At 48.2% G+C, this 24,378-nt stretch overlaps 2 protein-coding genes across 2 annotated transcripts in view; both read left to right on the top strand.

The window, feature by feature from the left end:
- The window catches only part of LOC140897875 (uncharacterized), a 30,976-nt gene extending 9,865 nt beyond the window's left edge, over positions 1 to 21,111 (top strand). The window contains 2 exon segments of the mRNA XM_073311069.1: positions 19,119 to 19,886; positions 19,888 to 21,111. Coding sequence (XP_073167170.1) covers positions 19,119 to 19,886; positions 19,888 to 19,995 — 876 coding nt within the window. The 3' untranslated portion in view covers positions 19,996 to 21,111.
- Positions 11,285 to 18,523, top strand: LOC140898005 (zinc finger protein 707-like). Its single transcript, XM_073311373.1, has 6 exons — positions 11,285 to 11,380; positions 12,144 to 12,190; positions 13,611 to 13,698; positions 14,227 to 14,353; positions 17,999 to 18,112; positions 18,392 to 18,523. Exons 1-6 carry the CDS (start codon positions 11,285 to 11,287, stop codon positions 18,397 to 18,399), a joined length of 480 nt encoding a protein of 159 aa, XP_073167474.1. The 3' UTR covers positions 18,400 to 18,523.
- Positions 21,112 to 24,378: the final 3,267 nt, after the last annotated feature.

Raw genomic sequence — 24,378 nt, 5'->3', positions numbered from 1 at the left:
TTTTCAGTCTTCCCCATCACGTTTAGCTGGGCTGTCTGGGAGCGAGCCCAAGGCTGGGTTGATTTAAGGGAGCTGTGCTTTGGCCTCTGTGTAGCCAGTAAGGTATTGTAGAAGCTGCTTTGTTGGTGGCTTGGTGAATCTAAGTATTGGAATAGCCACCAGTTTTGAGGATTGTCGGCCCATTCTTTGCAGTTTGCCCTAATTGAGTAATCTCTGTGTGTCTTCCCTGCAGGACCCTGGTCACAAGTTCAGAAATGCCTTGCCTGTGGTTAAAGTTTCATTCAGCTACCACACCTCATTAAACATCAGAGAATCCACAAAGGTGTGAGAGACCCTCGGAATAGGGGCGCTGGGTGCTGGGGCTATCGAGTGTTTGGGGATCATGGGATAAGAGGCGAGGGAGAGCACCTGGGTAGAGGGGTGCTGCCTTTCCTCACTCTCCCCCTCTGCCCCTTCTCCCTGCCCCCTCAGCATTCAGACAGCACCACTGAGAGGGGCTTGTTCAGAGCTGGAAGGCCGTATATCTACTTGTGAGATGCGGGGGGGCGGTTAAATGACGACAGACACAAATAAGGGGGACCTGGTGAAATAGATTTGAGACCCACTGGTCTACGCTATTTTGGTCCCCACTGTTACAAAATGATGATAAATCTTGTACAAAGTACAAGCCCTGTGAGGTGTCCTATGGAAAGTGATGGTCTCCTGCATATTTTTGTCCTGTTAAATCGTGTGCATCAACATTGTGTTTGGAGGTGTGAGATTTTGTTATGGGTTTGTTACTGAACCATGCTGGAAATCTGGAAAATGCCCACAGACTAGTCCTCAGAGCCAGGTGCTAAGTGGCCATTAATTGCTTAGCCGGCCATTCAGCAGCAGGAGTGGGGGGTTGGGAACTAGAAATCTATAATTCACTCGAAGGACGGCTGAAAGCTCACATATGCCACAGCACAGACTGATGGTCACTATGAGAGTTTGCTCTATGTTTGCAAAGCTGGAAAACACCCACAGACTAGCTTCCCAGAGACAATGGTACTGACAAACCAGCTAGGTGCTAAGTGGCCATTTATTGCTTAGCTGGCCATTCACCAGCTGTGGAGCTGTGAACAAGAGAACTGTGAACTGCCTGCAACAGTGGGTGGGGTGAGAAAAGCTGTTTCCTTCCAGTCTTCTTTAGGGTGGTAAAGTTTGGGATTTAAAATGTGTGTTTACCTTTTATTTTTTGTTGTAACCAATTCAGACCTTTTACGCCTTTCTCACTTGTGATCCCTTAAAACCTACCTGGCTCTAGTTAATAGACTTGTTTTTATCCTAACTGGTGTGTTTTCATTTAAGTGTTGGGGGGATTTCACTTGAGATAACCAGGGTGTTTCCTAATCACCATCCTTTGTTGGGATGAGGAACTAATGAGCTTGTACCCCACAATTGATACCAGTCAGCCCTGTGTTCTTTGGGAACCAGGGCCCAGTATCCAGCCTGCCTGACTCATGAAAGGACACCCCCCATCACCACCAGCCTCTGCTTCAACCAAAACGGATCAGAGACAAGACTTGCAGAGGGCAGTGAAGGGTGGGGGGATACACACCTTGACCCCTCCTGACAAGATTAAGGCAACTTCCCTAGCCTCATCTGCATGAAAGATGGGACAGGGAGGCATCTTCATTAGCATACAGAATGGAGACCAGAGATTCCAATGCAAGAACCGCACTGAACTCTGGGACCAGAGGAGCAAGGAAGCACTGCATCATGCGGGATCTCTGCTCCATATGTTAATGATCCTACACCTGCACACACCCAGCTCCGCAGTTATTGGACCAATTCTAGTAATAAATCCTTCATTGATATCCAGAATACTGAAGCAGCCTAATTGCATTGTGAGCTCCCTGGAAGGAACACCACCCATAGCCTTGCATAATGACAGGTTTCAGAGGAACAGCCGTGTTAGTCTGTATTCGCAAAAAGAAAAGGAGGACTTGTGGCACCTTAGAGACTAACCAATTTATTTGAGCATGAGCTTTCGTGAGCTACAGCTCACTTCACTTGATGAAGTGAGCTGTAGCTCACGAAAGCTCATGCTCAAATAAATTGGTTAGTCTCTAAGGTGCCACAAGTACTCCTTTTCTTTTCACCCATAGCCAAGAGTGGTCAGCTCCTATTGTCTAGCCTAAAGAAAATGCTTGAGTCATCGGTTTGCCCATAAACAAATCTAGTGTTTTCCCTTGAACCATTGTATTTTTCCTACAAAAACCCCATCTCACGCTCCAGTCAGTGTTCTGATGCATGGATCCAATCTCTGCAACAGTTCCACTGGGACTCCGTCTTCTCCTGACTGATCGTGCTGGGGGCTCTGCCTGTCTCCAGCACTCAGGACCCTGAGCTACCCCCAACACCTAGGAACCCCAACCAGTTCAAGTTTCATAGAAATGGTGAGATTCTCTCTCTCTCTCTCTCTGTTTTCTTTTCTACCTCAGCCAGGTATAGTTTTCTGTATATAACTTTTGTAGCCTTTAATAATGTAACTGTCTGTTTGTTTAGGCTCTCTTTGTGTAGTTATCACTATTATTCAATAAATAACTTTTATGGTTAAGCTGGTTGCTTCTCTCTCTCTCTGAACTTTACTCTTTTGTGTTTTTAGCTTCCCCATTTACCCTGCAGCAACGCTCGTCTTACCTAAGCTAGGTTTCAGAGTAGCAGCCGTGTTAGTCTGTATCCGCAAAAAGAACAGGAGGACTTGTGGCACCTTAGAGACTAACCAATTTATTTGAGCATAAGTTTTCATGAGCTACAGCTCCCTTCATTGGATGCATTCATGGGTTACTACCTGTACAATAGTGATGTGAAAGTGGGGATAGGGACATGCTGAACCTGTGACATATGAGGGTGGCAGCTTGGAAGTGCGGCTTGATCTGGTCCACTCAGACTTGCTCTGTTAATGTGTGTGTGTGTGTTCATCCGGTTCTGGGGCTGGAGGAGCCCAGCCCTTGGGAACCTAGGCCCTGCAGGATAGTTCCATTGGGAGGGGACTTGCAGAAGGGAATCATAGAATATCAGGGTTGGAAGGGACCTCAGGAGGTCATCTAGTCCAGCCCAATGCTCAAAGCAGGACCAATCCCCAATTTTTGCCTGAGATCCCAAATGGCCCCCTCAAGGATTGAACTCACAACCCTGGGTTTAGCAGGCCAATGCTCAAACCACTGAGCTATCCCTCCCCACCCCATGGAGAAGTAGAACTCCATATAAAAACACAAGCAGTACATTGATAGAATTACAGAACCCCCCACCCCAGAAAAGTAACACTGATAAATAAGCATACCCCAAAGTAACGGGCACATCTGGTAACAGCGTACAGTCTGGACAGTAGAAGACGCTCAGCCGGGGTGCAAGCCTGGAAGTAGAGAACAGACTGGTGTTGCTATGGGCTTTAATTCATCCCTGGTTGGCAAGTCGCACTCAGTGCTGCATAGCTGGGAGTGACTTTGAATCTGTTGGCTGGCTGGGTGTGAGCAGAGCGTGGAGGGGTCTGTTGTTCACTCAGCGAAGCAGTGTAAAACATGTCCTGGGACAGAGAATTAAGCAGTTCAACAGTCCACACTGTACCCTGGGGTATGTCTCACCCACCATCTCCTGGGACCCAGCATGGCCCCACTGGTCTTTCGTCATTCAGCTCAACTTTCAGCATGAGAACAGGGCTAATCGGAGAGAGGGAACCAGCCAACATCCTCAACTGCACTGGCTTTGGCTAAATGCTAAACACCCCCGGGATAGGGATTGGGGCTCTGCAGTCAGCCTTCCCCTCAGGCCTCATTCTCCTTCCTCACCTTGCTTCTGTCTTTCCTGTTGCCTTCTGTCTCCTACAAGTCTCCTACCTTAGTCAGTCGAGACAGCACCACGTTTTGCAACAGTTCAGCTTGCCTGTGACTGGAGAGGCAGCTCAAAGCAAAGCCTTAAGCAGCCCAACACAGAGAGAAATTTTTCAAGTCTCAGAGGGGCTGATCAGCTGGCAGGCCGTGCCCGGGATTCTCCTGCAGGGAGGCTGCAATTGAGACTGAGCCCTGGTAGCAGAAGCTTGTACTCATGATGCACCCTTAATGCTGAGAAAAGCTGCCCACCTGTAACCGTGCCTTTGTGGGTCACAGCTGAGAATACCACATTCAGGTCACACTGCTGAGAAACAGGATAAATACACCCCAAAATGCTGTTGGTTTTTCTCCCAAAAGATATACCAAAAGAAGTTTGACTGTTAAAATAAACTCACAGTTAGTTTTCCAAACATTTTTATAGCTCTACGCATTCTTTTAACTTTGCCAGTTTCCGTAGCGAGTGGGGAACGTAGCTTCTCAAAGTTAAAATGGATCAAAACATATCTGCGTTCAACAATAGTGCAAGAGAGACTTGTTGGACTTGCCATAATGATAATAGAGCATGAAATAGCTGGAAAACTGGACCTAAAAGAACTAGTGACTGAATTTTCAAAACTTAAAGCAAGAAAAGTCATGTTTTAAGAGCACAGAGTGTTTTTTTTTGGAGTGTTTTGTAAATACAGGTTAAAGTTCATTGAAGAGTTTTCTTATTTCTTTCTATATTGGATGTGGTGGTGATGGCAGTTAAAGCAGGATAGGGCAATGGATGATTTTGAATTTGTAATAATAAAAATTATAATTAACATTTCTAATGCATTTTTATTTGAAATCGGACTGAAATATCATCTATCTCTCATGTACAAATCTATTCTGAAAATTTCGTGTCTCTGTTTTATCTGATCTCAGAAACATTGGTTGGACAGATGGACGGATGAACAAACCGAATAGTTTAAAAAAACCCCAATGCTTAAAAACATTAAAGGGAAGAAAGGGGCAAAATGTTTCCCAGTTTACCAAAAGCTGATTGCATGGTTCGCCTAGGGCACCAGTTGCTGACAGCTAGTCTAGGGCCGCTTCTGAAGAGGACACCCTGTGCTGGGTTTGCCTGATTCCCACCTGTCCTGCTGAGAGCCAGCTGGGCTGAGGTCGGGGGCAGGTAGGTGAGCAGCAGTGTCTGGAGAGACCCCAGTTGCAGGGGGCTGTTGGATGAGGAGCTGAGCCAGGTGATTCATCTGGAAGCAGGGGTACCCCACTCCGCCCCTCCCCTGCTCAACTGCTCCTGCCTTTGCCCTCTTCCTCACTGGAGCCCCTGGCCAGTCTGGGCTGGGAGCCCCTCCTGTCTGCTGTGTGTTTGAAGTCAGGGTGTCACCCCCCATCTGGGTACTGGTCTCCAATGCGCTGGGGTGACGGCACAGGGGGATCTGTGGGTGCTGCAGCCTCCCTGGGTCTGGAGCTGCTGGCAGCTGCTTGTGTCCGAAGGGGCCTTCAGGTTCCTAACTCAGACTGGTTTCTTAAAGAGACAGTGCACTCCTACACTCACTCAGGCAGACACATGCTCCCCCACCCCCCACCCCCAACACTGGGGCTCCCTGCATCCAGGTTACTTCCCACCTGGGCTGTGCTATGAGGCAACAGCAGCTGTTGCTCTGCTGCCCTCTGGGGAAAGTGACCTGGAGGCAGGGAGCCCTGAGGGGGCTCCTGGCTCCCCGGCCTCACAGGGTGGAGGAGCAGCAGGTCAGCGAGCAGCGATGCCCACTGCCTTACGCATCCAGGGCAGTTTCCCCACGTGGGGGCAGGAGGGGGATGCGGGGTTAGGGTGAGGGGAGACTCAGAGTGCAAGGGTTAGGGGTGCAAGAGGGGAATGCAGGGACTGGGGTGAGGGGCACGCACAATGGAGGGATTAGGGTTGCAGGATGGGTACAGGCGTTGGGGTGGAGGGGGAAAAGTGCAGAGGTTAGCAGTACAGGAGAGGGGAGGGCTTGGGGTGAAGGGGGCATGCACAGAGCAGGGGTTGGGGTGACGGGGCACGGTACAGGGTTGAGGGCTACATTAGGGGGCAGGAGCAGGGGTTGGGGTAAAGGGGCGATTGTATAGGGGTTAGGGGCACAGGAGGGGAGTGCAGGCATTGGGGTGAAGGGGGAACGCACAGAGCGGGAGTTGGGGTGCAGGAGGGGGCAGGGGTTGGGGTGAAGGGCAATGCACGGTGCGGGGTGCACAAGTGGGGAATGCAGCCTGCATTCCCCAATTGCTGCACTGTGCATTGCCCTTCACCAGGAGTTAGGGGTACAGGAGGGGGCAGGGGTTAGTGGGGAGCCAATGGAGGGCACCAAATGCAAGTTTGCCAGGGTGTCATTTTCCGGTGCCAAGGCGGTGGGTTGATCGCTAGGACCCGGGAGCGGCTGGGGGGCGGCTCTGGGGGGAGGATCGCGGGGCTCAGGCCCGGCCCAGGAAGTGACTCGCAGCCGCTGCGGGGACTCTGGCTCCCGGCGAGATCCCCGCGCCCCGGCGGCTGGTGCTGGGAGCCCGGAGCCCGGGCTGCAGCCGGGAGAGGGGAACCTCCAGCCGGGCCCTGCCCGCTGCTCCCCGGGAGCCTCTCCCAGGGCAGAGCCCCCAGCCCGGCCAGGGCCCCTTCCCGGCCCGGCCCCTGCCCCGGGGGGCCCCGCTCGGAGGGAAGGTAAGAGAGACCCGCCCCCCCCGTCACCCCCGGGCTGCAGGGGGCGGGTTTGGCCCCGGGCTGCTCCCCGCGGAGCCGGCTGCGATTCCCTGCTCCGGGCCCGGGAAAGCTGCCGCCAGCTCCCGGTGTGTGCGGGGGGCAGAGAGGGGACTGGGACTCGCACGGGGTGGGGTGGGGTTGGGGGGCAGAGAGGGGGAGGCGGTGGGGGGACATTAGGGGATTGAGGGGGAACGGGGATGCTTTAGGGGACAGAAGGTGGGTGATGGGATGGGGGGCAGGGAGGTTGGGGCGATGCAGGGGGATCAGGGATCGGGGGGAAAGATTGTGGGGCTGAGGAACGGGGCTGGAATGGGGGGAAGATGTGAGGGAAAGGGGGGATGTGGGGAGGGAAGGCTGTGGGGAGACTGGCGGGGGAAGGGAGAACGGGGGGGGGGACGACACAAGGCAGCTCCCCCGCCTCATGGGGTAAGGGAGGGTGAGGGACTGCCCAGTCCAGCAGCCAGCTGGGAATTTTTTTCCCTGTAGCTGGTTAAGCAGCCATGGGCGGGGACTAATGTCTCAGGGCTCAGAAACTATTTGGCAAATATCCAGACCCCTGCCACGCCCCACTCCCCTCCTTCCAGTGTATTATCGTCAGACACACCCGTGCTGGTGGGGTCCGTGTCTCCTGAGTGTTGGGGGCTGCCCAGGGCCCTGGTCTGGTTTCCCTGCAGGATCCAGATCTCAGCCACACCGGAGTCAGACCGGAGTCACTGCTGGCTCTGGCAGAGGGTGAGCGCGGATGGGCCAGTGGGATCCGCCTCTGCCTGCCTGTCCCTGGGGGCTGCAGGGACAGGACAGGGAGGCTCAGACATTAGCTGCTGCTATCAGAGGGCTCCGGTTCTGGCAAAGGGAGAGGAGGAGGCAGGTGTGTGTGTCTCTCCCTGCTTGTGTGATTACTGCTCTATGGTATTTTTTACTAAGGATAGATCTACAACCCTGAGATTGATTGGCAACCCCAAGAATTCAAACCTCAAGAGTTATGTATCCAAAAGTCTATAAATAAGGAAATCAATAAATTTTGTTTCTTTTATTACCTTTTTGTGTCTGAGCCTTTGGGGTGTACTCGCTTTACAGTTTTACTGCTATCACTTCCAAGGGATCCATATACCTAGAATGGTTGTACAATCCTATAACGTTCGATGCCATTTTACACTTCTGGGAACATGTGATTCCCCACCACAGTCTTGCAATTGAAAATTGATTTTAAAACCTTATTTCCATAAGTAACCCCCTATCCTGCACACTCGGAAGTGCCCACTTGACTTTTCTATAACTTCATTTATTGCATAGATCAATGTGGATTTTTCTAGCGCATCATTTATACTTTTAATTCCCTGTTTTAAGTTCACAGCCTTTTATGGATGCTACGTTTTTGTTGTGATGCATTTCAGGGCTATTGTTCCTTCTGGCACATGTACTGATTTGTACGGCCAAAGTTAAAGAATTTTTAAACTGAATTGTTCAGTTTTTCCTTTGCATTGGTCAGGCCGAGGAACACACTGTGCTGACCTCACCCCTTCCTTTATGTTTCTGCAGTGGAATAGCTAATGCAGGTTAGTTACCCCATGGGAAAAACATCCATTTTCTTATAGACACAGACAGTGCTGCTGACTCTGATGTTAAATGACCCATTATTGTTCATGGGCTGAAAACTGTGATACTGATTGTGTCTCTCCTGCTTCTGCTCCTGTGCCAGGCACTGCATCTGCATGTCTGTGCCCATTTGTGGGGGCATCATGGAAATAAAATTAAAACATGTAAAACTAAAGGAAGTAGCAGAGACTTCTCCCCACCACCACCTATTTCCCATGTTCCCTTCCCTTTACTTCTTCAGGACTTTTCTGCATGGTTTGATGCTAAAGGTGTGAAGTTAATGCACATAAATTCCAATGCTTAAAAAGCCTCTGTGGTCACTTTCCTTCAGAAGTCAGGTGGCCTTAATTTTGAGGGTGGCAGTCAGGGCAGCCACAGACAAGTGCAGGAGACCTTCCCCTCAGCGCTGGAAATCATCAGGTCTTTGATCTCATCTTTGATCTCTTCTTAAACATTTTTAAAGTTTTGTATCGTCCTGGTGTAACCCACATGCAATTTTTCAAGTCCAAAGAGAAGGCGCGAAGCAGCAGGGCGCTCGTCTCGTCTTCCCTGAGTTTTGCCTTGTGTAGAAACGGCATGACGATATTTCACAGCTTTGTCAAAATTTCATTAAAGGGGTTCAGGTTGAAATGTAAGGTGATCTCGCTCCACCTCTCTCTCCTGCAAAGGAGAGGACATCCTTCATGAGCAGGAGAGCGAAGGCCGGATAGTTTCATGGCAGATCCTGCTGTGCTATACAGGGATCCCTTTTATAAGCAACACAGACCAAGTAGGGGCACTCTTGTCCCATGAGAATGACCTGATTGATCCACAGTTTTGGTGCTTTAAACTCTAAAGACTTCTTTGATCTCAGCCTCTCCATGCTCGCTAACCACAGGGCAGTTAAACTATATCTCTTACTAACTAGGCACTGCCAGGAAAATGTAACTTACAAAGGCAGCATTGTCTGTCGTACTTGAGGATGGTCATGTCAGTGAGACTGACTGTGATGCTCACAAAGGTGTGAGGCAGTCTGGCAGATGTAACAAAAATATACTAAACTCACTTCACACATTTTAATGTTGTGTCTTAGCACATGTGCAGAGCTCAGGGCCAATCTTCTGGTACAGAAGCATCAGAAACCGGGTGGGGCAGTTACCAGACATGCTCTGTATTTGTTTCCAAAGCTGCATTGAATGTTTTCATTGTAGGCCAGCCACCTGGCACGGCCACTCCCTCTTTACTCACCTGAGAGCGGAGGCAATTAGAGCTTGGAGGGGAGATAGGTGTTTACGACAGCCACACGTCAAAGAGTCACAGTCTCCATGCCCTGGGTCCGCTCTGAAAGAATGGAGCCAGGCAAGGCTCTGGTGCAGTGTCTTCCCCCCTTGGGGCACACTCTCACCAGGGCAAGAAGCCTCCTGGGTCTGACCTCATAGTGTTCAGCTCCGCTGTTCACACCGTGAGCTCCCCGCAGGGAGTCCACCTGGATGGGACACTTGGGGAAGCCTGAGATGCCCCTCACGGGCCTTCCAGCCTACCTCCCCCATCAGCCATGACTTTCAGCCAGTTTAGAAAACAGAAGGGTTTTTTAGTCACTGCGAGTACAGTGTAGAACAGATATTGTTAGCACGGAATTCAGGAAGACGCAGAAAAGTCCATCTTGGGGGGGAATCCAGCTTTGGGCTCTCCTTGCTGAGTCCCCAAACTGGAGACTGACCAGCTTCCCAACGCCCAGCCTCAGTCAAGCCTAGTTACCCTCCTCTGTGTTTTGCCTCTTTCCTGAGCAAACAGGTCAGCTGGCCTCCCCCCTCCTGCTGTTCTCCAACACCTTCGGCTGGCTCCTTGTAGGGGACAGGCTCCATCCATCACTTGCCAGGATACAGAGTGTCAGCCATTCTCTATGCCCAGGCAGCCAGTCTGCAGCCACCCCTGCCCTCTAGGGGTCTCCACAATGATCACACATCCTTATCCCTCCAGCTTGATATGAGAAACTGAGGCACGCACACCGTATTCAGAGAAAACATTAAGAACACTCCCATTTCCTCACAACCTGGCATATCAGTGGACTGCTTGGCACAAGAGCATGCTCGTCTCTGCTGTGTGGGAAGGGTTTGCTGACGAGGCTGAGAGGTGTTTTGAAAGGAAGGAGACCCAGATGTTCTTCACATCCGAAGGACCCTGGGTTCTTCTGCTTCATATGGCCATGTTACAGAGACTGCAGGTAGGGTGACCAGACAGAAAGGGTGAAAAATCGGGACAGAAGGTGGGGGGTAATAGGTAACTATATAGGACAAAGCCGTAAATAGTGGGACTGTCCCTATAAAATCGGGACATCTGGTCACCCTAACTGAGGGCTAGATTCACAGTGGCACACAGGCACCCAAACCCCAGGCTAAGCACATAAATCTGGCATTAGGTGCCAAAATCCCAATTTAGGCTCCACGGAAACATACAAAATTCCTGACAAACCCCGCAGATGCCAAAGCTCACTCAGCAGTAGCTATGTTTTCAGGGTAGAAGTTCCCTGGGGAGCCTTAGTTTCTGCCTCTGAGCATGTGCCCTGCTGCCTTCTCCGGGTCATCTGGACCCAGAGATTGGTCACGGCTACCATTAGGAAATTGTGCTCGTGGCCGTTTGGGATGTGATGCCAGTGGGGAGCCCCAGGGATAAGGAGGACGTGAGAGGTTTTGCCAGCAACCCAGTGGTGGGTTAACGTTGCCTGAGAAATAACTGCAGTGATTAACAGGGACAATTCCATGCACGGAAGCCTGGCTGGGGCAGACATAAGGAGACTTTGTCTAGAGACCAGTGTCGGGTGAATCGGACCCTGCAAATCACCAGAGAGAACCCGGTGGCAAAGCACTGACAAGTGACACCTCCATGACCAGGCCCAGGGCTAGTAACCAGCGAGCCTGGTGTGGAGCCAAGAGACCCTGTCTGCCAAACTCCTGCCTGATCCAATGTCTCACCAGAGCAAATCACGCACGGAGTCAGTATCACTGCAAAATGTGTCCCCTGCTGTTCTCTCTAGGACCGGGACCCCCTCACTCCTGAATCCCTGTTGGTATTGGGGACTCTCTGGAACAATCAGGGAGCTCTATAGAAATGCCCCTTCTCCCCCGTCCCCAGGATCTGGATGTCTCCTTTCTGTCCTCCCATTGGCTCGGTGGCTTTTCTGGATGATGCCCCCGTAGTGCTGTGGCCAGGGGACGTGGAGGCTCTGAGGGGCAAGGTTTGGGGCGGGGAGGTTTCAGTGCAATGGGTTTTTTGCTAGGGCACAAAAGGATCTGGAGTGGTGTGGGGAGTGTTACCTGCGCACTTTAGGGGCACCCACCTTTACCCAATTCCTCGGGCTCAGGGTGTACTTTTTGCAGGACCTTTTACCAGCCTTACAGAGTAACATCCTTATTCCCTCTTTATTGACGGCAGAATACACATGCTAAGCATACAGTGCTATACTCTCCAAACCAAGGCGAACTTTCCCTATTGGCCAGGCAAGGTCAGTCTGCTCTGGTCTGGATTCTGGTTGCAGCATGTCAGGGTCATGTGGAGGGTTCTTAGCAGCTTTGATCTTAGGCTGTGTCTTAGAGGTGAGTTCTTCTTCTTCTTCGTCTTCTTCTATATTCTTTTGTTCTTTCTCCTTCTTGGACCCCAGTTTCTACAGTGAAGCTTGAGTCCTGCTTAGCTAGACTTTAACCAATCATTTTACTAACCAATCCTAAGATATTGTAACAAAATTCTCTAACCAATCATCCTCCTTCCCCTTAATTAATTTCCACCTCGCAGAATTAACTGTTTATCAGACAGAAACAATCAAAGAACCAGACAGAGCTCATCCAGACAAACGGAAGAGAAGTGGGGACCATAAAGACAACCTGCTCCCAACCTATTGTTTGATTTAAAAGTAAAAAAAAAAAAGCACAGCCATGATCTCCGGGGGTCTGGATTCTGAGTGTTTGGGGTCTGCCCAAGGCCCTGGTCTGATTTCCTTTCAGGATTCAGATCTCAACCACACCGGAGTCACTGCTGGCTCTGGCCAGGTGTGAGTCTGGATGGGCCAATGAGATCATAGCATCCTGGAAGATTAGGGGTGGAAGAGACCTCAGGAGGTCATCCAGTCCAATCCCCTGCTCAAAGCAGGACCAACCCCAAATAAATTATCCCAGCCAGGGCTTGGTCAAGCTGGGCCTTAAAAACCTCTAATAATGGAGATTCCACCACCTCCCTAGGTAACCCATTCCAGTGCTTCACCATCCTCCTAATGAAATAGTGTTTCCTAATATCCAACCTAGACCTTCCCCATTGCAACTTGAGACCCTTGCTCCTTGTTCTGTCATCTACCACCACGAAGAACAGCCGAGCTCCATCCTCTTTGGAACCCCCCTTCAGGTAGTTGAAGGCTCCTATCAAATCCCCCCCACCCACTCTTCTCTTCTGCAGATTAAATGAGCCCAGTTTCCTCAGCCTCTCCTCGTAAGTCATGTGCCCCAACCCCCTAATCATTTTCATTGCCCTCTGCTGGACTCTCTCCAATTTGTCCGCATCCTTTCTGTAGTGGAGGGACCAAAACAGGACGCAATACTCCAGATGTGGTCTCACCACTGCCAAATAGAGGAGAATAATCACGTCCCTCGGTCTGCTGGCCATGCTCCTACTAATACAGCCCAATATGCCGTTGGCCTTCTTGGCAACACTGTTGACTTCTCCCCAGCTTCTCGTCCACTGTAATCCCCAGGTCCTTTTCTGTAGAACTGCTGCTTAGCCTGTTGGTCCCCAGCCTGTAGCAGTGCATGGGATTCTTCCATCCTAAATCCAGGACTCTGTCCTTGTCCTTGGTGAACCTCATCAGATTTCTTTTGGCCCAATCCTCCAATCTGTCTAGGTCCCTCTGGACCCTATCCTCCATCATTAGAGGTGATGCTGAGAGGGGCTCCCTGTGTCAGCGAGTCCCCGAGCTGCTGCCCTCAGTGACACAGCCTGGTTCAACCCCCTGTTAGCAGTGTCAGTGGCTGAGCTGCCTGATGAAAGCAAAGGCTCAAATCAACGGGGCAGTCACCCGTTCTCCCAGGGAGAGGGAAGATGATAGAAAAGGGAGAGAGAAGAGACTGGAGTGGGCAGCAGGAGCAAGAAGTGCAGAGGGAGATTCCCAGCTCCCAGCCCTGCCTGGGTCCGCTCCCTGCATCCCCTGGGCGCCCAGACTCTCCTGGGAACAAGGCGAGGAGCTGAGAGCAGACAAGCCAGTTGCTGACTCTGCTGAACACTGCACAACTTAGGGAGAAGGGGGAGATCTAGGGGGGGTTACACTACAATGTTGAGGGAATCCTCCAAAGCGGCTCCTTTGATTCTTGCATTTGGCTCAGAGATACTGTTACTGTTACGTAAAGATCCCAATGGGAATGGGGATGTGACATGAACTCCAGCCCCTTCTGTAACCTCCCCCATCGCCCCTCTCGCCCCCACAGGCTGAGGAATCAGGTCCACGTGTCTCTCCAGATCATCCCGTCTTCCAGGAGACGGGGAAGGGAAAAGGCTGTGATGGAGCCAGCTCAGGTAGGGGATATTCAGGGAGCTGCTGGCCGGGGGAAGGGAGAGGCAGGGAGGAAACTGGGTGTGACAAACCTGCTGATTTTCTGAGTAGGTCCATTGGTGGCAGGGAAGGAGGCGACATTCCCATATTTGTCAAACAGGACACAACCCCCTTGTCCATGGCTGGTAACATTTTCCAGACTCCCAGGGCTGGAGCCTGACCCCACTGGCCAGAGGCTGCTGTGAAATACAAAGGGAAGCTGTTGGGATTCCTGTCCCTGCCCCGGCTCAGAGCTCTGCTTCCCATCTCAGCCTGTGGCTGGCAGGCGTGTGGGAAATGAGAAGACCCTGCCCCGCTCCGTGTGCTGAGGGGGACAAGGAGCTCTCACCTTCTCCCCACCCCCTGAAGCCTCCTGGCTGCTCTGAGCAGGGTGGGGGTGGGATTCTGCTACTCTGGCCCTCCCGCAGCTTCACTTTTTTTCCCCTTTCCCATGACTAGTGGGATTGTGGCTGGGGCAGCAGGTGCTGAGTGGGGGACTCTTGTTGTTTCAGATGCCGGTGACCTTCGAGGAGGTGGCTGTGTATTTCACCCAGGGGCAGGGGGCTCTGCTGGACCCTGCTCAGAGAGCCCTCTACAGGGACGTCATGCAGGAGAACTACGAGACGGTGACCTCTCTGGGTAAGGGATTCCGTCCCCTTGGTTATTAGAAGCTGTGGGGGGTCTGCGTGTCTGAATCTGGTCAGGTTCTTCCCTGGTCAGTTAGATCAGAGCTGAATGGGTTCCATAATGCACAGCTGCCATGTGAGAGAGCCTTGCATCTCCATGCTCTCTCCAGTGGGACGTGGGTGTCAAAACCCCATGGACAAGTTAAACCATCCCCACCCCTCCAGCTTTCAAAGGGGCAGAATTCATTCATTGTCCTGTCTGTATCGATTCCCAGTCACACACACAATCCTTATTTACTTCTCTTCTTGAGAATAGCTCCAGCCATGGGAAGGGCTCTGGGCTCTGCAGGTTTAGAAATAAGCAGAGGTTTAACTCCAGACCTATGTGTGAGTCAGCAAGTCCCCAGGGTGCACAGTTCCTGGGAACTCCTGCCGAGGGCGTAACAATTCCCGTCACATCCCCAGATATCTGCCTCTCCCAGTGACCAAGTTCCCAACCCCTTTGGTTCCACGTAGCTCCAGAAGAGCACGGGGACAGGTTCCACTCACAGAATGTCCTCTGTGACAAATTTCAGAGTGGTAGCCATGTTAGTCTGTATCAGCAAAAAGAACGAGGAGTACGTGTGACACCTTAGAGACTAACAAATTTATCTGAGCATAAGCTTTCATGGGCTAAAGCCCACTTCATCAGATGCATGGAGTGGAAAATACAGTCGGCAGATAGATAAATACAGAGAACATGAAAAAATGGGGTTTGCCATACCAACTCTAACAAGACTATCGATTAAGGTGGGCTATTATCAGCAGGAGAAAAAAACTTTTGTAGTGATAATCAGGATAGACCATTTCAAACAGTTGACAAGAAGGTGTGAGTAACAGTAGGGGGAAGATTAGCATGGGAAATAGTTTTTAGTTTGTGTAATGACTCATCCACTCCCAGTCTTTATTCAAGCCTAATATAATGGTGTCCAGTTTGCAAATTAATTCCAGTTCTGCAGTTTCTCATTAGAGTCTGTTCTTGAAGTTTTTTTGTTGAATAATTGCGACTCTTAGGTCTGTAATTGAGTGTCCAGGAAGGTTGAAGTGTTCTCTGACTGTTTTTTGCATGTTATAATTCTTGACGTCTGATTTGTGTCCATTTATTCTTTTACGTAGAGACTGTGTGGTTTAGCCAATGTCCATGGCAGAGGGGCATTGCTGGCACATGATGACATATATCACATTGGTAGATGTGCAGGTGAACGAGCCTCTGATAGCGTGGCTGATGTGATTAGGTCCTATGATTGTGTCCCTTGAATAGATGTGTAGACAGAGTTGGCAGCGGGCTTTGTTGCAAGGATAGGTTCCTGGGTTTGTGTTTTTGGTGTGTGGTTGCTGGTGAGTATTTGCTTCAGGTTGGGGGCTGTCTGTAAGCAAGGACTGACCTGTCTCCCAAGATCAGTGAGAGTGAGGGATTGTCCTTCAGGATAGGTTGTAGATCCTTGATGATGTGCTGGAGATGTTTTAGTTGAGGGCTGAAGGTGATGGCTAGTGGCATTCTGTTACTTTCTTTGTTGGGTCTGTCCTGTAGTAGGTGACTTCTGGGTACTCTTCTGGCTCTGTCAATCTGTTTCTTCACTTCAGCAGGTGGGTATTGTAGTTTTAAGAATGCTTGAGAGAGCTCTTGTAGGTGTTTGTCTCTGTCTGAGGGGTTGGAGCAAATGCGGTTGCATCTTAGAGTTTGGCTGTAGACAATGGATTGTGTGGTGTGGTCTGGGTGAAAGCTGGAGGCATGTAGGTAGGAATAGCGGTCAGTAGGTTTCCAGTATAGGGTGGTATTTATGTGACCATCGCTTATTAGCACTGTAATGTCCAGGAAGTGGATCTCTTCTGTGGACTGGTCCAGGCTGAGGTTGATGGTGGGATGGAAATTGTTGAAATCATGGTGGAATTTCTCAAGGACTTCTTTTCCATGGGTCCAGATGATGACGATGTCATCAATATAGCACAAGTAGAGTAGGGATGTTAGGGGATGATAGCTGAGGAAGTGTTGTTCTAAGTCAGCCATAAAAATGTTGGCATACTGTGGGGCCATGCGGATACCCATAGCAGTGCTGCTGACTTGAAGGTATACATTGTCCCCAAATGTGAAATAGTTGTGGGTGAGGACAAAGTCGCAGAGTTCAGCCACCAGGTTTGCCTTGACATTATCGGGGATACTGTTCCTGATGGCTTGTAGTCCATCTTTGTGTGGAATGTTGGTGTATCCATAGTGGCCAGGATGGTGTTTTCTGGAAGATTACCAATGGATTGTAGTTTCCTCAGAAAGTTAGTGATGTCTCGAAGATAGCTAGGATAGCTACTGGAGTGTAGGGCCTGAGGAGAGAGTCTACATAGCCAGATAATCCTGCTGTCAGGGTGCCAATGCCTGAGATGATGGGGCATCCAAGATTTCCAGGTTTATGGATCTTGGGTAGCAGATAGAATACCCCTGGTCGGGGCTCTAGGAGTGTGTCTGTGTAGATTTGTTCTTGTGCTTTTTCATGGAGTTTCTTGAACAGATGGTGTAGTTTCTTTTGGTAACCCTCAGTGGGATCAGAGGGTAATGACCAGTAGAATGTGGTGTTGGAGAGTTGTCTAGCAGACTCTTATTCATATTCCAACCTATTCATGATGACGACAGCACCTTCTTTGTCAGCCTTTTTGATTATGATGTCAGAGTTGTTTCTGAGGCTGTGGATGGCATTGTGTTCTGCACGGCTGAGGTTACGGGGCAAGTGATGCTGCTTTTCAACAATTTCAGCCCGTGCATGTCGGTGGTAGCACTCTCTGTAGAAGTCCAGTCTGTTGTTTCAACCTTCAAGGGGAGTCCACACAGAATCCTTCTTTTTGTAGTGTTGGTAGCAAGGTTTCTGTGGGTTAGTATACTGTTCAGAGGTGTGTTTGAAATATTCCTTGAGTCGGAGATGTTGAAAATAGGATTCTAGGTCACGACAGAACTGTATCATGTTCGTGGGGGTGGAGGGGCAGAAGGAGAGGCACCGAGATAGGACAGATTCTTCTGCTGGGCTAAGAGTATAGCTGGATAGATTAACAATATTGTTGGGTGGGTTAAGGGAACCACTATTGTAGCCCCTTGTGGCATGTAGTAGTTTAGATAGTTTAGTGTCCTTTTTCGTTTGTAGAGAAGCAAAGTGTGCGTTGTAAATGGCTTGTCTAGTTTTTGTAAAGTCCAGCCACGAGGAAGTTTGTGTGGAAGGCTGTTTTTTTATGACAGTCTCCAGTTTTGAGAGCTCATTCTTAATCTTTCCCTGTTTGCTGTATAGGATGTTGATCAGGTGATTTCAGTTTCTTGTAGAGCGTGTGGCACAAGCTGTCAGCATAGTCTGTGTGGTAAGTAGATTGTAATGGATTTTTTACCTTCATACCTTTTGATATGATGTCCACCTGTTTGCATTTGGAAAGGAAGATGGTGTCTGTCTGTATCTGTACAAGTTTTTTCATGAATTCGGTGGATTTCCATTTCATACTGGTAAATGCACTGCCTTGCCTTGCTTATGGTTCAGTAAATTTGTTTGTCTCTAAGGTACCACAGGTACTCCTCGTTCTTTTCTCTGTGACAAATACTCTCTCAATCCTCCATGCACCCTGATCTGGTCTGATTTCACCCCCTGCGCAGGGTTTCCCATTCCCAAACCTGACCTGATCGCCCGGATGAAACAAGGGGAAGAGCCGTGGATGCCCGATCTCCAGGCCTGCGAGGAAAGAGAGATCCCGAGAGGCCCCTGCACAGGTGAGGACTAACACAGAAACCATCCGGGGAATGAAGGAAAAGGTTGAGAATCCCAAAAATGTAGTGTGAGTGAGTTCCCTCAGTTCTTCCTCATCTCACGCAGGGCAGGTCTGTAGTCAGCAGATATGTCTCATGGCTTTCCACCCAGCCCGTTAGCTGCAGAAGTTTTCTTCCCAACTTTCCTTCCCTGTGAAAGTTTGGGTGGAATGTGGAGGAAGAATCCAATTACTCAGTCTTTGTGTTTGGTTTTCCCTCAGTGGTATTCCTCTTTCTCCGCAGCACAATGACTCCTGTCTAGATTGTCTTTCTCCCATCAGGTGATGAGAGAGTGAGTGAGAAGGATGAAGGGAATCAAGATCAGAAAGTTCCTGAGGAAGTGGAACCACAGGGGACCTTTGTGGGAAGAGCTGAAGAGAGTTTTTCCCAGTGCGTGGAACAGGGAGAAGCCTGTGGAAATTGGCAGAGGTCAGAGAGGCTGCTGGGAAACCACCCAAGGCAGAAAGTGGATGAATCTATTAACTGTGGGGGAGGAGACAAGGATCCCACAGCCCAGCAGACAAATCCCAAGAAAGAGAAACCCTGCCACTGCCCCAGATGTGGAAAAGGATTCATTCTGATATCACAGTTTGATACAAATCAGAAAACCCATACTGGAGAGAAATCCCTTCAATGCTTTGACCGTGGGGAAAGCTTCAATAACCGCTCAGACCTTAATAACCATGGGAGAAGCCACATGGAAGAGAAACCCTATCAATGCCCTGAGTGCGGGAACTGTTTAAATTGGAAGTCAGCACTGATTACACATCACGTAATCCACACAGGAGACAGAGTCCATAAGTGCTTAGAGTGTGGAAAAAGCTTCATACAGAGGTCAGGCCTTCTTAAACATCAGGCAGTCCACACAAGAGAGAGATCCCATAAGTGCTTGGACTGTCAGAAAAGTTTCAGAAACAGATCAGCCCTTCTTAAACATCAGGCAGTCCACATGGGAGAGAAACCCCATAAGTGCTTAGACTGTGGGAAAAGTTTCATATGGAGGTCAGACCTTGTTAAACATCAGGTAATCCACACAGGAGAGAGATCCCATGAATGCTTAGACTGTGGGAAAAGTTTCATACGTAGGTCAGACCTTGTTAAACATCAGGCGATTTATACAGGAGAGAGACCGCACAAGTGCTTAGACTGTGGAAAATGTTTCATACGGAGGTCAGACCTTGCTAAACATCAGGCAATCCACACAGGAGAGAGACCCCATAAGTGCTTAGACTGTGGGAAAAGTTTCATACAGAGGTCAGACCTTCTTAAACATCAGGCAATCCACACAGGAGAGAGACCCCATAAGTGCTTAGACTGTGGGAAACGTTTCATACAGAGATCGGACCTTGTTAAACATCAGGCAGTCCACACAGGAGAGAGACCCCATAAGTGCTTAGACTGTGGAAAAAGTTTCATATGGAGGTCAGACCTTGTTAAACATCGGGCATTCCACACAGGACAGAGATCCCATAAGTGCTTAGAGTGTGGGAAAAGTTTCCTACGGAAATCAGACCTAGTTAAACATCAGGCAATCCACACAGGAGAGAGATGCCACAAATGCTTAGAATGTGGAAAAAGTTTCACACAGCGATCACATCTTATAATACATCAGAGGATCCACACAGGAGAAAAACCCCATAAGTGCTTGGACTGTGGGAAAAGTTTCACAAACAGATCAGCCTTTGTTTTACATCAGAGAATCCACACAGGAGAGAGACCACATAAATGCTTGGACTGTGGGAAAGGTTTCAAACAGAGATCACACCTCATTAAACGTGGGAGAATCCACACAGGATCTAAACTTCGGTGACACATGGTCTGAAAGTGTTAACTTTCAGAATAATTGACCCAGATTCTACTTTTAGTGCTGTGTTAGAAATGTGTGTAAATGGTAATTAGGGCCATTCCGCATTAGATAAGCTAGAGCTTTGAAATGTAAACCTGTATGGTTAAAGAACTGGAAGAAGATAGTAATTGTAATAATCTATGTTTATTTGCATCTTGTTAGAATATACTGTAACAAAGTCACCAAAAGTTTTCTGTCTTCCACTGTATGTTGTTAAATCTGAGATGAATAGGAAATATTAACATATAGATAAATCTTGGGTGTAATAATATCATTGTCTATATGTCTCTGTAAAGTTTGTGGTAAATTGTCTATGAGTTGCTTTATGAATAATTACCTTATGTTAATCCATGTAATTAATTTCCACTGAGATTTAGGTAAGAGAAGGTTACTTCAAAATCCTATTGTTCACCCAAGGGCTGTGTGCTGTCAAAAGGCTGCAAAAATCTGAATATGGGATATGATCTGGGACATGATCCTTTTATCTCAGTTGTGCTTAAGCTTTATTTGGGGTGAGTTTGAGTTATAAGATGGAGATCTCCAGTCCCAGCTGGACCGCCCTGATATCGAACATTTGGACATTGGACTATTCCTGATTAAATGATTCTGAAACAGACTCTTTGCAATTCTAATACACCATCTCTACAGTGAAACTGACCTTGTCATAAATATAAAGGGAAGGGTAAACCCCTTTGAAATCCCTCCTGGCCAGGGGAAAGCTCCTCTCACCTGTAAAGGGTTAAGAAGCTAAAGGTACCTCGCTGGCACCTGACCAAAATGACCAATGAGGAGACAAGATACTTTCAAAAGCTGGGAGGAGGGAGAGAAACAAAGGGTCTGTGTCTGTCTGTATGCTGCTTTTGCCAGGGACAGAACAGGAATGGAGTCTTAGAACTTTTAGTAAGTAATCTAGCTAGGTATGTGTTAGATTATGATTTCTTTAAATGGCTGAGAAAAGAATTGTGCTGAATAGAATAACTATTTCTGTCTGTGTATCTTTTTTTATAACTTAAGGTTTTGCCTAGAGGGGTTCTCTATGTTTTTTTAATCTAATTACCCTGTAAGATATCTACCATCCTGATTTTACAGGGGGGATTTCTTTATTTCTATTTACTTCTATTTTTATTAAAAGTCTTCTTGTAAGAAACTGAATGCTTTTTCATTGTTCTCAGATCCAAGGGTTTGGGTCTGTGGTCACCTATGCAAATTGGTGAGGCTTTTTATCCAACATTTCTCAGGAAAGGGGGGGTGCAAGTGTTGGGAGGATTGTTCATTGTTCTTAAGATCCAAGGGTCTGGGTCTGTAGTCACCTAGGCAAATTGGTGAGGCTTTTTACCAAACCTTCCCCAGGAAGTGGGGTGCAAGGTTTTGGGAAGTATTTTGGGGGGAAGGACGCGTCCAAACAGCTCTTCCCCAGTAACCAGTATTAGTTTGGTGGTGGTAGCGGCCAGTCCAAGGACAACGGGTGGAATATTTTGTACCTTGGGGAAGTTTTGACCTAAGCTGGTAAAGATAAGCTTAGGAGGTTTTTCATGCAGGTCCCCACATCTGTACCCTAGAGTTCAGAGTGGGGGAGGAACCTTGACAGAGCTAAAGACTCTATTCATCTCTGCATGATCTTTTAACCCATACACTCTCTTTTCTTGTTGTAAGAAATCTTAGTTTAGTTAATAAGAACCGGCTGTAAGTGTTTATTTCGGTCAGAACTAAATAATTCATTAACTTGCTGGGTAATGTATCTGATCCTTTGGGATTGGTAGAAAATTTTACGTGATGAAGAAGATTCTCAGTAATCCCCGTCATGTTTAACTGCGCTGTATGGGAGGAAGTCAAAGGTTGGCTTGCTTCAAGAGAACTGTGCTTTGGCCTCTGTGTAGCCAGTAAGGTATTGCAGAAGCTGCTTTGTTGGTGGCTTGGTGAATCTAAGTATTGGAATAGCCACCAGTTTTGAGGATTGTCAGCCCATTCTTTGCAATTCGTCCTAATTGAGCAATCTCAGTGTGCCCCTCACCTCCCGGGACCCTGGTCACAACTTCATAAATGCCTTACCTGTGGGGAAGGTTTCATTCAGTGACCTCACCTCATTAAACATCAGAGAATCCACAAAGAGAGACCCTAGGAACAGGCTGACTGCAGCAAAAGATTCAATTCAAGCTCACACATCAGTGATCCACACAGTAGGCCCAGCTCAGAGATCAGTGATCCACACAACAGAGAGACCTTGAATATGGTGGAAGCTTCATTTGGTGCTGCTGTAGTATCAAGCATCAGGAAATTTGGCCAGGGAAGTAACGTCTTAGATGTTCTCAGTTTGGAAAATGCTGCAAGTGGAGCTAACTTCATGTTGGACGTCATAACAACATAAGAACGGCCACAGTGGGTCAGACCAAAGGTCCATCTAGCCCAGGATCCTGTCTGCCAACAGTGGCCAGTGCCAGGTGCCCCAGAGAGAATGAACGGAACAGGTAATCGTCAAGTGATCCATCCCCTGTCGCTCATTCCCAGCTTCTGAGAAACAGAGGCTACGGACACCATCCCTGCCCATCCTGGCTAATAGCCATTGATGGAAATATCCTCCATGAATTTATCTAGTTCTTATTTGAACCCTGTTATAGTTTTGGCATTCAAAACATCCTCTGGCAAGGAGTTCCACAGGTTGACTGTGCGTCATGTGAAGAAATACTTCCTTTTATTTATTTTAAACCTGCTGCCTATTAATTTCATTTGGTGACCCCTAGTTCTTGTGTTATGAGAAGTAGTAAACAACACTTCCTTATCTGTTTTCTCCACACCAGTCATGATTTTCTAGATCTCAATCAAATTTCCCCTTACCCATCTCTTTTCCAAGCTGCAAAATCCCAGTCTTATTAATCTCTCCTCATACGGAAGCTGTTCCATACCCCTAATAATTTTTGTTGCCCTTTTCTGAACCTTGTCCAATTCCAATCTATCTTTTTTTGAGACGGGGCGACCACATCTGCCCGCAGTATTCAAGATGTGGGAGTAACATGGATTTATATAGAGGCAACATGATATTTTCTGTCCTGTTATCTATCCTTTTCTTAATTATTCCCAGCATTCTGTTTGCTTTTTTGACTGCCGCTGCACATTGAGTAGATGTTTTCAGAGAACTATCCACAATGACTGAGATCTCTTTCTTGAGTGGTAACAGCTAATTTAGACCCCCTCATTTTATATGTATAGTAGGGATTATGTTTTCCAATGTGCATTACTTTGCATTTATCAACATTAAATTTCATCTGCCATTTTGTTGCCCAGTCACCCAGTTTTGAGAGATCCTTTTGTAGCTCTTCGCAGTCTGCCTGGGTCTTAACTATCTTTAGTAATTTTGCATCATTTGCAAATTTTGCTCCATCACTGATTATCCCTTTTTCCAGATCATTTATGAATATGTTGACTAGGACTGGTCCCAGAACAGACCCCTGGGGGACACCGCTATTTACCTCTCTCTATTCAGAAAATTGACCATTTATACCTACTCTGTTTCCTATCTTTTAACCAGTTACCAATCCACAAGAGAACCTTCCCTCTTATCCCGTGGCAGCTTAGTTTGCTTCAGAGCCTTTGGTGAGGGACGTTGTCCAAGGCTTTCTGAAAATCTAAGTGCACTATATCCACTGGATCCCCTTTGTCCACATGCTTGTTGACCACCTCAAAGAATTCTAGTAGATTGGTGAGGCATGATTTCCCTAGATGTTGACTCTTCTTCTATATGTCTGACAATATTGTTCTTTATTATAGTTTCAACCAGTTTGCCCAGTACCGAAGTCAGGTTTACAGGCCTGTAATTGCCGGGATCACCTCTGGAGCCCTTTTTAAAAATTGGTATCACATTAGCTATCCTCCAGTCATCTGGTACAGAAGCTAATTTAAATGATAGGTTGCAGACTACAGTTAGTAGTTCTGCAATTTCACATTTGAGTTCCTTCAGAACTCTTGGGTGAATCCATCTGGTCCTGGTGACTTATTGCTGTTTAATTTATCAATTTGTTCCAAAATCTCCTCTAATGATACCTCAATCTGGGACAGTTCCTCAGATCTGTCACCTAAAAAGAATGGCTCAGGTTTGGGAATCTCCCTCACATCCTCAGCCATGAAGACTGATGCAAAGAATTCATTTAGTTTCTCTGCAATGGCCGTATCGTCCTTGAGTGCTCCTTTAGCACCTCAATTGTCCAGCGACCCCACTGGTTGTTTAGCAGACTTTCTGTTTCTGATGTATTTAAAAAATGTTTTGCTATTACTTTTTGAGTAACTGTTCCTCAAATTCTTTTTTTGGTCTGCCTTATGTATTTTTACACTTCATTTGCCAGTGTTTATGTTGCTTTCTATTTTTCTCACTAGGATTTAACTTCCACGTTTT

This window comes from Lepidochelys kempii, chromosome 14, assembly GCF_965140265.1.
Source record: "Lepidochelys kempii isolate rLepKem1 chromosome 14, rLepKem1.hap2, whole genome shotgun sequence".
In the NCBI taxonomy this organism is placed as follows: domain Eukaryota; kingdom Metazoa; phylum Chordata; order Testudines; family Cheloniidae; genus Lepidochelys; species Lepidochelys kempii.
This window is presented reverse-complemented; position numbering and strand designations above follow the sequence as displayed.